The sequence below is a fragment of the Xyrauchen texanus genome, chromosome 27, assembly GCF_025860055.1.
Source record: "Xyrauchen texanus isolate HMW12.3.18 chromosome 27, RBS_HiC_50CHRs, whole genome shotgun sequence".
Classification (NCBI taxonomy): domain Eukaryota; kingdom Metazoa; phylum Chordata; class Actinopteri; order Cypriniformes; family Catostomidae; genus Xyrauchen; species Xyrauchen texanus.
This window is the reverse complement of record NC_068302.1, coordinates 9,383,342-9,395,393: the sequence shown is the minus strand read 5'-3', so window position 1 is coordinate 9,395,393 and position 12,052 is coordinate 9,383,342. Positions and strand designations below refer to the sequence as shown.

The following is a 12,052-nucleotide window of genomic DNA, read 5'->3' as shown; positions in this document are numbered from 1 at the left end:
TAAAGAATATAAATGAAATATGGATATAAGTAGGAATGGATGGATTGAATATTACACGTGGTTGTATTGACAAAAGGAATGTATTTGGGGGCAGTTTTAACTGTTCATGAGGTGAATGGCCTGAGGGAATAAACTGTTCCTGTGCCTGGTTGTTCTGGTGCTCAGTGCTCTGTAGGGCCGGCCAGAGGGCAACAGTTCAAAAAGGGGGGTCAAGAGTGATTTTAGCATCCCTTTTCATCACTCTGGATGTGTACAGATTGAGCGGGGTGGGTAGGGGAGCGCCAATAATCTTCTCAGCACTCCGAACTATACTTTGAAGTCTTCTGATGTCTGACTTGATAGCTAAATCAAACCAGAAACCCATTTGTTTAGCTAGAGTTTGAATGAATATAAAGACATCTTTATGGGTATAAACAGTCTGGTCTGAAGTCTGAAGAGAAAGTCTGTTGTCTCATAGCAGTAATAGCTGGATATGCCAACCGCCTGTGTATGTGGTCAAAGTAATATGGAGTATTCACAGTTTTACTGAGAAACCACTGGGAGCTGCCATGATGATTCCAATAGAGCTGTTCTTGCATTGATATCAGTTTGTAGGCAAACCCAAAAAACGAATCCGCCATGGGTTCCTTCGGGATTTTCCTGTGGGTTTTTATAATGGGGTTTTTCAATTTATCAGTTAAAGAAGGTCTGTGGGACACATTACTTTACGATATATATATATCTGTTTTGTTCAACAACATAATTTACACATTTCCATAAATCAAACGTGAATTTTTAAGACATTCAGACAGCTTTGGCACACTACACTTTTTCATGATACAAGTGATTAATTGTTATATGTGTAATTTTACTTAATTTTTCAGGTTTCAACTTGCTTATAATTGAGTTAAAAATGTAAAGTTAATGAGGGCGTGGGTAGCTCAGCAATGACGAGCAAAATCGCTAACTACAACCCCAGAAAACACGAGTTCGAATCCAGGGTGTGCTGAGTGACTCCAGTCAGGCCTCCTAATTGGCCCGGTTGCTAGGGTAGGTTAGAGTCACGTGGGTTTTCCTCCTCATTGTCAGGATATAGTGGTTCTCACTCTTGATGGGGCATGTGGTAATTTGTGCACAGAGATCGCGGTAACGCGCCCAGCAAGCCACATGATAAGACGTGCGGGCCGACTGTCTCAGAAGCAGAGGCAACTGAGATTTGTCCTACGCCACACATTTGAGGTGAGCAACTGCGCCACCACGAGGACCTAGTGAGTAGTAATGGGCATTCCGACTTTTTTCAGTGAGCCGGCTCATTCGGCTCAGCTCACCAAAAAGAGCCGGCTCTTTTGGCTCCCAAACGGCTCTTTAAAAAAAGTTTTGTATGGTTTATATGAGATTTTCTTTGGCAAATTCTACACTGTGCTCTAACATTGTCTACATTATTAAAATGCGTCCAAATGCTACTGTGCTTCCGACTCATTTTCCACTTTCCAGCTGTTGTTTTCACAGTTATTCTTCTATATATATATATTTTTTTTGTTTTTTTTTGTTTTTTTTGTTTTTTTATGAAACGAGACAGCCTCGATGACGTATGACGTATTTTTATAAATAGATTCGGCTCTTCTGATATGCGAGCCGGCTCCCAACGTTCGCCTACAAGAGCCGAGTCTTATAGCCGACTCGTTCGCGAACGACCTATCACTACGAGCATTGGGGAATTGGGCATGCCAAATTGGGGAGAAAAAGTGACAACTGAAAGAAACAAAGTAAAGACAGGCATTCATTTGGCTGAACACTGGCTTGAGTCTAGTCAACCAAAATCGCATGAGATCTTGGCTGAGTCTGGTTAGCCAAATTAAGAAGAAAAAAAAAACATGCTGTCGGATGAATTGTGGCATGAGTGCAGATAAACACAATTTCTAGCTGGCTTTTGTCTGTGTTTACAAGAGAAGAGAAGCTGATCATGTTCAATCTTTCAAAGGTTTAAATTGATCTCCAGCTGCATGATGAAATTTATAACAAAGATACCTTTCTAATAATATTGGTTCAACAATACAGTATATAGATATATACAGATGGTTCAAAAGACCTAGATTCTGGATGTATAGTGGCTGCTGTTTTTATCCCACAGTTTAAAGTTAAAATCGCATAATGGACAGCTAATAATGGACAGCATAAAATCGCATAATGGACAGCTGACCAAATATCAGTATTCACTACAGAATTGTCATTCTTCTAGCTCTTGAATGGGCAGAAATACAATAATGAAAACAGTAATATGTACAGACTCATAATCACCACTAACAAGCACGCCACTCAACACCAAGACAAATATGAAGTCCTACTGAGTCTGTGTGAGTACGCCACTTAGAAATAATGGTATTCTTTTTATGGGTGATGACTCATGTAGGAGTGGAGAGAAATGAGGAGGTGGACCATCTGAAACAGGTAAACTGGGTCAACAAATATATTTTAAAGTTAGAAGTGAAAGATTACTAAGGGTGGCTGAAATAAAGAAATAGCAGCAGCTCTGGAATAGAGAATCAAAGAGGAGACATTTTTATTTTATAATATTCAAAAACAGGTTGGTGCTAAGAGGGTTAAACATGGCAACAGGCGAAAGGAAATTATTATACCTCAACGGTGTATTCTGGATTAAATCATAATTTATACGTATCTGGAAAGCAAGATTCTACCCAGATAGGATAGCACATGCATATCACCCAGGCATCTGTGTGTTTACATCTGGAAGATGTATTTCATTTTTTAGGTTGTTTGATCATCTGTAATGCGTATTAGACGTTTGCTCTCGGATGTCAATAAGACATTCAGCAGATGTCTTTGAGATGTTTATAATTTAGAATATATATATATGTGTGTGTGTGTGTGTGTGTGTGTGTGTGTTTAACAGATGTAAATTAGAATGCAATGCTTTAAAGATAAAAAGATCATAGACAGACATCTCAGAGATGTACGTGTGCTATCTGAGTAGTGACTGGAAACTGTGCTCGTCCAAAGACAGTAGAGCATGTACTTTTAAGCTTATTGTGTGGCACATTATTTGATTGTGTAAGTTTCATAGTGAGTTTGTGTTTGTATGTGCACACAGGCTGCTGATCAGGGCCATCTGGAGATGAGTGAGCTACTGGTGAACCGCTGTCCAGCCTTACGGGCAGTGAGAGATAAAAGATCACATATACCTTTGGATCTTTGTCCAGGGAAGAACACGCTTTGGGAGTTTCTGAGGCCACCACAATGACCTGACCTAACCTACATGTCAGGCCTTTGGCCTCCTAATAAAGGAATGTGAAGAATCAAGGGGTGTAACCACCAAAGACATTGAGGGGGAATTATCCCAGACAATATTGAGATTAGGGGTCGATCAATATGGGTTTTTAATGACTGACTCTTACGTTTCATAAATATTTGGATACATTATGACACAGGGTGTCTTATGGCTGGAAAGAAGAGTGGCAAGTGTCTTTATAGACACCTAAGCTGCTCCTAATATTGTGTAAGCATATGACAATTGGGTTTAAAGCAGTGGTACAATTAGCCAAGACACTAATGCTTGTACATTTCTTTTACATGAAGTGACATTGTCAGGCTCTACTTTACGAATTTTCCAGTAGAGGACGCTATAATCTTATTTATACATTATTAATAATATACACACACATTGATGCTACTGTGGAGCTTGAAAGACTTGCTACATAATAGACTATTTGGATGCATGACATATTGGTGACTATATTGGTATTGGCCAATATTTATCTTTTCTTTTTGTTGTTTATTGGTCTAAATCTAGTGATATTGGAATATCATAGATGATATTGATTAATTATTTCTTCCCATATTCAAGCAGTACACTGTTTTTCTATATAAATGTTAAAAACAAATGTTAAAAACATTTATCCATCATTTCTCTCATACATTAAAATGTTTGTATGTCTTACAGCATGAAAAAAGCAGTGTTTGCAATTCTAGACTGGAACTTCATTGCAAACACTGCCTTTTAAAGTAAACTAAAGAGTATTGATTTGTAATATCGGCCCTCATATTGGTGATTTACAATAATAAACTCTGTCTAATAACCTCTAATAAAATATAAGAAATCAGCACCTGTTAAGTAGGCTATAGACTTTATGAAGGTTTTAAATGTATTGTTTGAAAATGCTAGATACAATACAGATTATTTCTGAGTTATATAATTGCATAAAGGCAATCCAGTGCATAATCTGCATGTTTCATCTAACTGTGGCTCTGTCACATCAAACTGCAACATAGATATTAAAAGACAGTTAATAACAGTGTTGTTTACCACTGAATGTACATTCAAAGTATTTTGTTTCAGTCAGCGCAAGGCTCTGGTTGTTATTTGGGCTGAGGTTTGTGCTTGTGGTTTGTATCTTCACCAGCATATTTTGCACTGCTGTATTCAGGATGTTCTCTAGTGATAGACAGTGCAGCCAACACATCTGGAAAATAACAGTGCTGAGGTTTCTGAAACTAACTCAAACAACTTTCTGGACTTCCTCTCTATTTGGATGTAACTCCATTTCAGGTACTAGTAAATCTTTGCCAGTCTGCTGTTTCTTTCAAAGCAGGGAATATAATGACATATGAATACAGTCTTTTTTTGTGGATGGTTAAAAGGAATGAGTAAGCCAACAAGCTTTGATGTAGAAGCTAAAGTAGTCCTCAAACAAATCAAATAATGTATTAAATGCATCCAGATCTCTTTAAAATTAAGTCAGTCCTCTGTTGTCATTTATCAACATCAATATATTAAAGGCTTTAAAGAAAAGTATAAGAGAAAGTGTATATTTTAGAGTATATTTCCATGTCTTATGTCTGAATGAGAGAGGAATAGTTCACCCAAAATTGAAAATTCTCTCATCATTTACTCACCCACATGCCATCCCAGATGTGTATGACTTTCTTTCTTCTGCTAAACGAACAAAGATTTTTAGAAGAATAGTTCAGCTGTGTCGGTCCTCACAATGCGAGTTAATGGTGGCCAGAAATTTGAATGCGCAAAAGGCATAGAAATGCAGCATAAAAGTAATTCATTCAACTCCTGTTGTTAAATCCATGTCTTCAGAAGCGATATGATAAGTGTGGGTGAGAAACAAATCAATATTTAAGTCCTTTATTATAAAATCTCCTCACAGCCCAGTAGGTGGTGATGTGCATGAAGAATGCAAATTGCCCTAAACGAAAGAAAAAAAGGACTTAAATATTGATCTGTTTCTCACCCACAATTATGTAATCTGTTGATATGTTATCTGCTAGCCAATCAACATGCGTACTCTCTCTTTGTCTAACTTTTAAATTTGAGTTTTCTCTATGAAACCCTTCTACTTGCCAGCACCACATGTCTAATTCTGCTTCAATGGTACTGTATATATGGCTATTTGTGCAGCAGCTGAATGTCCTACAGCATGTGTGTGTATGTTCTAGCTAGAGTTGAGACCAAGTCATTGTTTTGCAAATCATAAGTAAGTCTCAAGTCAAGTTTGAAATCAAGACAGGCAAGTCCCAAGTCAAGACATGCAAGTCCAAGTCACGTCCCAAGTCCTCACCTTTATGTGTCAAGACTTAAACAAGTCATTAGTGATTTTTGCCCAAATTATTGTCCAGATATTACCCCTGACCCTCCATAGGCACAATTTCCTACTTAATGTTAATTTAAAGATTTGGATCGATTTCACCATGACACCATCTGACCAGCTTAAATACAGGACAAATCGCATCCCAAATTGATTCAATATGGGAGGCATCATTTCGTCTTTAAAACTTTAAATTGTGTTTTACGGGATGGGTGGCTACCCTGATTTTGTTGTCAACTGTACATCTTTTAGCGGGTTTCGGCTATAAGGCATGCAAAATAATTCACTCCCAAAATGGTAGTTGCAATGCACTGAGCTCTGTGGACCTAAGTAGCTAGCTAACTCAGCTAACACAATAATTTAAATGCTACTGAACCATAGCTGATGTGTAACAGTTAACAATCTCAACTAACCTCTGTCTGTGGGTTTTCAGGTGCCTCGCAAAATTGGACATTGTTTATGTGTCCGTTATTTTTTAACCACAGGTTCTACATGTTGCAATCCTTTTGTTGCCTTTGAATTGTAATTTTTATATCCAAATGAAATTGCCTTTGGTGTCATTCTGGCTGTCATGCTTGAATGTGCTATCTTCAAACTTGATCCTACTCTCATGGAAGTTGATTGGTTGGTTGTCTGATTGGTTCAATGTGGAGTGTGGAAATACAGATTTTAATATCAAATGAATTGTTTATTGATTTTTAGCAAATTTTTAAATGAACAACACTGGTCTTTGATTTTAGAAGGTATAACGTTTTTCCAAGTCAGAGGGCCTGAGTCCTAGTCAAGTTGCAAGACATTGTTAACAAAGTCTAAGTCAAGTCGCAAGTCTTCTTTGAATATGTTGAGTCAAACCTACCAACATGTCATATCCATTAAAACACCTTAAATTTATTCTGAGAGTTGGCATGACTGAGCTAAAAATATCTTAGCCTCTATGTTATTCAGTACTGCCATCTAGTAGGGATTCTTATTCAAACCTTTCCTGTTATTTGCATTTGACTTAATTTGTGGTTTGGATTTGAGACTTTATCTGATGTGGCCTCAATGATAAATCTCTAAAGATAAGACTCTATCTGCAGTGTCTACCTTTATTAATACAATTTCAGTCATTTAATTTGAATTATGAAATACCTTTAAATAAATAATTAAAATATGAATAAATCTTAAGAGCGTTGGCTGCTTCGTGTGAATGTCTTTTAGCATGTTTAGTCATTCCAGTCTTGGCAAGACTCTATACGTTGGTGATCCGCCTGCATCACATCTCTCCTTTCAGCTGTTTGGCTGTTGTCCAGGATGGGCTGACAGTCAGAATTCATTTTAATATTAAGGCTTTCGTAATAATAGACCTTCCCTAGCAGCCAGTAGAGGTCACTAGGAGAGTTGCCTCTAACTATCCATAGTCCCTTGTCGAGGCCGTCACCCCTCTACAATCCCACGTCGCAGCCAGTTCAGTCAAGTCCTGACTCCCAGTCAGTCCCACCTGGTCTCACTTCCCATTCTATCTTACCGGACCTAGTTCCTCTGCCTAGCTCTGTTTTGCTGTCTGCCTCTGTGACTTCCCTCTTCCAAAACTGAGCTCCCAGAGATCCCAGCCATGGAGACCCTTCCACCTATAGAGCTCCCTGACTCAGAGCTTCCTGATTTCACTCCCCTACCTCTATACTCCTCTACCACCAATCTTGCCTCCCTGGATGCCACCCATTCTCTCACTTCTCATCTCTAGGAGGCTGGTCTTGTCCCTTAGCTAATTCATCTTGACCTCTATCCTCACTCAGCCCAACAAATGGTAAATGGTCTGCACTTATATAGTGCTTTTTTAACCTTAGAGGTTACCAAAGCACTTAACACTGTGTCTCAATCACCCATTCACACTCACACTCACACACCAATGGTGGCAGAGCAACTTGGGGTTCAGTGTCTTGCCCAAGGACACTTCGGCATGTGAAGTCGTGTGGGCCGGGAATCAAACCACCAACCCCACAATTGGCAGCCAACCCGCTCTACCACCTGAGCCACAGCTGCCCAACAAGCCACAACCCTCTTCTTAGCAGAAGCCACCTCAGTCATTTCCCCTGTAGAAGCCACCCTCTCAATCCTGCTCCTGAATATCTCTCCTGCCCAGCTTTCCAAGGCTGGTTTCTCCTTCACTCTGGAGGCCAGTATTTCTTTGATTCCCTCTACCCATTGTGTGGGTCATGACTCAGTTGGGGCTACCCTTTCCCTGTCCCTTCCATGTTGATTTCCCTGTCGGTCCAGTCTAATTCTGTCCAGTCAGACCCTGTTTCTAAGTCAGCTCTCCTAGGGACTTCTACTGGCTGCTAGGGAAGGTCTATTATTATAGAATTTAATCATCCATTGACTTAGAATGAGTGTTTAGCACTCAAAATGTAATGGCCAGTCATGATGCCATAAAGGCCTGTCTGGTGCTAATGTTTGCCATCTTATAAGCACTGTTCTATCACTCACACTATTACTTTGTATTGATTTACAGTTGCAGAGATCAAATAATGTTGCACACAATGAAGGAACATTTAAACTGTTTTAGTTTATACTGAAACACCTACTGTACATCCAAGAGTGACTCATTCAATTTCTCAGTAAAGTAGAATAGATAAAAGTAAGATTGTCTCCAATAAAACGCCCATGTGAAACCGTACACACCCCTTAGAAAAAAAAAGTAATACAACCAAAATTTGCAGAATAAATACATTGAAAAAAAAAACATTGTCTCTCTTTTCCACAAAGTGGCTTTTTGTAGATACAGAGATATGTCTTGTATTGTAATGACAGACATTGTATACGAGTTGTTATACAATTAATTATGTAAGCCAGCACAAAATGGGGTAAAATTATTAGTGCAGCACACAAAGAAAAGCATGACTATTACTATTGTTCAAACTTAGGGATAGGGATCTGAACAAACTCCTAACTCTAGTAAATAATGATAGAACATCTTAGTCAGTCATGTGTCCTATATATCCATACACATACAGTATGCATGTCCAAGCTGTCTATAAAGAGTGTCTAAATGCCTTTTAAGCAAATATTTCCACAATTCTGATTTAGTTTATATCTTTTGAAGTCCATAGCTTCCTCTGGGTATGCACATGCCATTGAATGCTTTCCTGATTGTTTTTACAGAATCTGCATAGCAAAATTATAGAAAACTATATTTTTAAATAAGCAACTGGTTGCACTAACACAACCACACAATGCTCATTGTGTTAACTAAAAGTTAAGTGTGTATCATTCACTGTGCACACAATAATTCAATGCAAAACTTTCACCCTCTTGTTTTTTTTTATTAAATGGATTAAATGAGTAGAAAGAACACAAATGAAGAAACAAAACCTGTTTTCTCTCATATAGGCTTGTGAGGTTTGAACATTTTATTGATTAAACTATATGAATCACCATCCGCTTTGGATAAACACTGGGCTCATAAAGGCCAAACGCACATTAAACATGGCTTAATCAGCACAGCAAAATAATGTATTGTTGAAAGGGCAAAGTATTTCAGTTAAGCCTATTTATCTACCACACCTAAAGCATTCAGAAGCAGTTTTATAACCCAAACCACATACTTACCACACATATTCATTTAGCAATGGGTTTGTTATTGGTGTGTATCTCATTATCTAAACAGACCTGCCCAAGAACATGTTTATTTTAACACATAAACTCTAAAAATTCCTAGACAACCCACTACACTGGTCAGAAAGTGTACATAAAATGACACAGTGGGTGTTGTGTTTATACAAAAAAAACCTAAAAATGTTCTGCATGTCAGCAGAGGTGTGTATAAACTTTTTACTTCATATGACGATATGAACAGATATGATAGCTTACATCAAAACTGGTTGATGAGGTTCAATGGCAATTAAAAGTCATTTTGATATTTTTATGTGAAAAACCTGTCTAGATGGCGTTACTGTCCAGAGATAAAAAGTTTAATTAAAAGACTGAAATTCTGAAAGTAGTTTGGCATTATGCTTTATTATTTATTATTTTAAAATAAGCAATTTTCTTTTACAGTTTTTCTCAGTCGCTTTGGTACATTTCTCGAATCATCCTCGAAATTTGCGAAACAGTAAGTGCATTTCTCAAAACAATTCGTACAAATAGCAAAACACCATGGATTACCTGCAAAAGCCAGTCTCTTGCTCAAAATCCTTAGTTCATCTCTCAAAAGTAAATATCTGTGTCAATGAACATGTCAGTGCCATCAGAATGACAAGTCCTTGTGTCATTGTGTACGGATAAGACAAATTGCTTAGTCATGTTGTCAATATAACAGTGTACTCTGGAGGGATGTTCTGATGTAAACTATGGCTAAAGTTTTGATGACAATTATTGTAAATTGTAGGTTACACCTTAGTGTATGTGGGAGTTTGATTGCAAGAGACTGGACAAGATTCGCATTTACGCTTTTACTGTTTGTACTGTAATTTGTGGACAGACCATGTCATTGCGATACAGAAAGGAAAAGACAGCACTGCATAGCACAAAGACAAAAAACACCAAAACAAAAGTAGAAATGTGAACATAGGACAATCTCCTTAGTGAAAACTGTACAAGCAGTGCTGTAGGAATTACAGTGCAGTCTTCCTACACCTCCTGACGGTCCTATCTGTTGGGTCACAAATTCTCATCCACATCACAACGAATATCTTCTCTTGCGATGCAGCGTGGAAAGAATCTTTTAGAGTGTCTTATCCAGCCTCTGCAGGCATCTGCTGTGATGTCATCACACGCTGCATCCATGGCAGCCAGAAGGGTCATCTGTGTATGTGGCTGGCGATCATATACTTTCCATCTCCATGCTGAGAAACATTCCTCAATGGGGTTAAGGAATGGGGAGTAGGGTGAGAGGAACTCCATCAGCATCCTGTTGTGGGCCGCTGATGATGTTGGAGCGATGGAAACTGACATTGTCCCAAACTATCACATACTTTGGCAGGTCATCTCCAATCTGACCCCTCTCTTGTTCAGGGATGAGATCCCTGTAGAGAGTGCTAAAAAGGTGACCAGACGCTCTGTATTGTATGACCCAATAATGGCAATATGCGTTAGCACACCATTCTCAGAGATGGAAGCACCCATGGTTATGTTCCCGCCCCGTTGGCCTGGCACATCAACTGTAGCTCTGTGGCCGATGATATTTAGACCATGCCTTCTGCATTTCGTTAGGTTGAAGCCAGCCTCACCCATGTAGATGAAGCTGTGCGGTGGTTCACTTGCTTCCAGTTCCATTATACACTATATCCAGAAGACACAAAATGAGTTTTATGAATTACATGCATTTTCATTTTGGGCAAGATACAGTTACATTAAACGTATACAGCACATATTACATATTTTCTACAGCCATAGCAAATGTGTAAAGCTCACACTTACTGTACTGTATATCACTATACGATGTTGTACTGTTTACTGTGAGGTACAGTTGCTACATGCTCATACATGTTTTACCTGTACATACTGGTAGCGCAGCTCCTTCACTCTTTCACCATTTCTTTCAAATGGAACAGTGTACAGCTGCTTCATATTCATTTGGTGTCTTTTCAGCACCCTGTCAATGGTTGAGATGCTGACTGTTTGGATGTTTTCAAAGATGTTGTTGTCTATAATGGCACTCTTTATCTCCCTTATTCTTATGGCATTGTATTCTACAACCATGGTGCAAATAGCCTCCTCCTGTTCAGATGTGAAAAGGGGCCCTCTGCCACCCCTGTGAAGTTGTCTTGCAGTCCTATGTGGAAAAAATATAGTAATACAAAACACAAAATTGAGTAAGATAAAATGTCACTGTTTACATGTAAAGTATACTTACTGTATATTGCAAAATGCAGGTGGAATACTGTGATATTGTATGAAGCATTACAGAAAGTATACAGTATTACAGTACAGTGCCTATTGTTAGATTACATACCTGTTGTGTCGACGAAAAGTCTGAATGATTGAGGACACAGTTGTTCTCCCAACATTTGGCTGCACCCTTCGACCAGCCTCGGCCATTGTAAGCCCATGATTGAGAACGTGGTCTACAAGTGTGGCTCTTATATCATCAGGAACGTGCATACTGTATGTCCTCGGCCTCTTCTGCCTATTCCTCTGTTTTGCCACGAAGCCTCACTCCTCTTCTTCTTCTTCTTCTCTCTGGCTGTTGACCCCATCCAATTCCTTGTCCTTCCATTGTCAGACATTGGAACATTGCGTTGTGTTTCCTGAAAATGAACCACTTGCACTTTTCCCTCGCACATTTTAATGACATAGACATACTGGGCCTTTTTTCATCCACTATAGCGACAGGAATCTCTTTAGAATTGATTTGGCTGTAAAGTTTGTTCCTACTCCTTCATGTCTGTCTGCATGCCATATTACTCAATTCAAATCATTTCTTTTAATTATTAGACTTTGTTGCTCTGTGTAAGGCCTTATCTCTCATCTCATGTCATCTC

At 38.7% G+C, this 12,052-nt stretch overlaps 1 protein-coding gene across 1 annotated transcript; it reads right to left on the bottom strand.

Moving 5' to 3' along the window:
- Positions 1–10,236: 10,236 nt before the first annotated feature.
- Positions 10,237–11,638, bottom strand: LOC127621379 (uncharacterized). The gene is made up of 3 exons (XM_052094943.1): positions 11,524–11,638; positions 11,064–11,343; positions 10,237–10,850 (listed from the first exon to the last, which is right to left on the bottom strand). Exons 1-3 carry the CDS (start codon positions 11,607–11,609, stop codon positions 10,536–10,538), a joined length of 681 nt encoding a protein of 226 aa, XP_051950903.1. The 5' UTR covers positions 11,610–11,638; the 3' UTR covers positions 10,237–10,535.
- Between the last annotated feature and the right edge of the window lie 414 nt (positions 11,639–12,052).

What these genes read in the sequence shown, in the direction of transcription:
- LOC127621379 (XM_052094943.1), bottom strand. Translation starts at nt 11,609, where the DNA reads ATGGCCGAGGCTGGTCGAAGGGTGCAGCCAAATGTTGGGAGAACAACT. An exon ending in ACTTTTCGTCGACACAACAG is followed by an intron (nt 11,344 to 11,523) that starts GTATGTAATCTA and finishes TTTTCCACATAG; the next exon opens with GACTGCAAGACAACTTCACA. An exon ending in TGCGCTACCAGTATGTACAG is followed by an intron (nt 10,851 to 11,063) that starts GTAAAACATGTA and finishes TTCTGGATATAG; the next exon opens with TGTATAATGGAACTGGAAGC.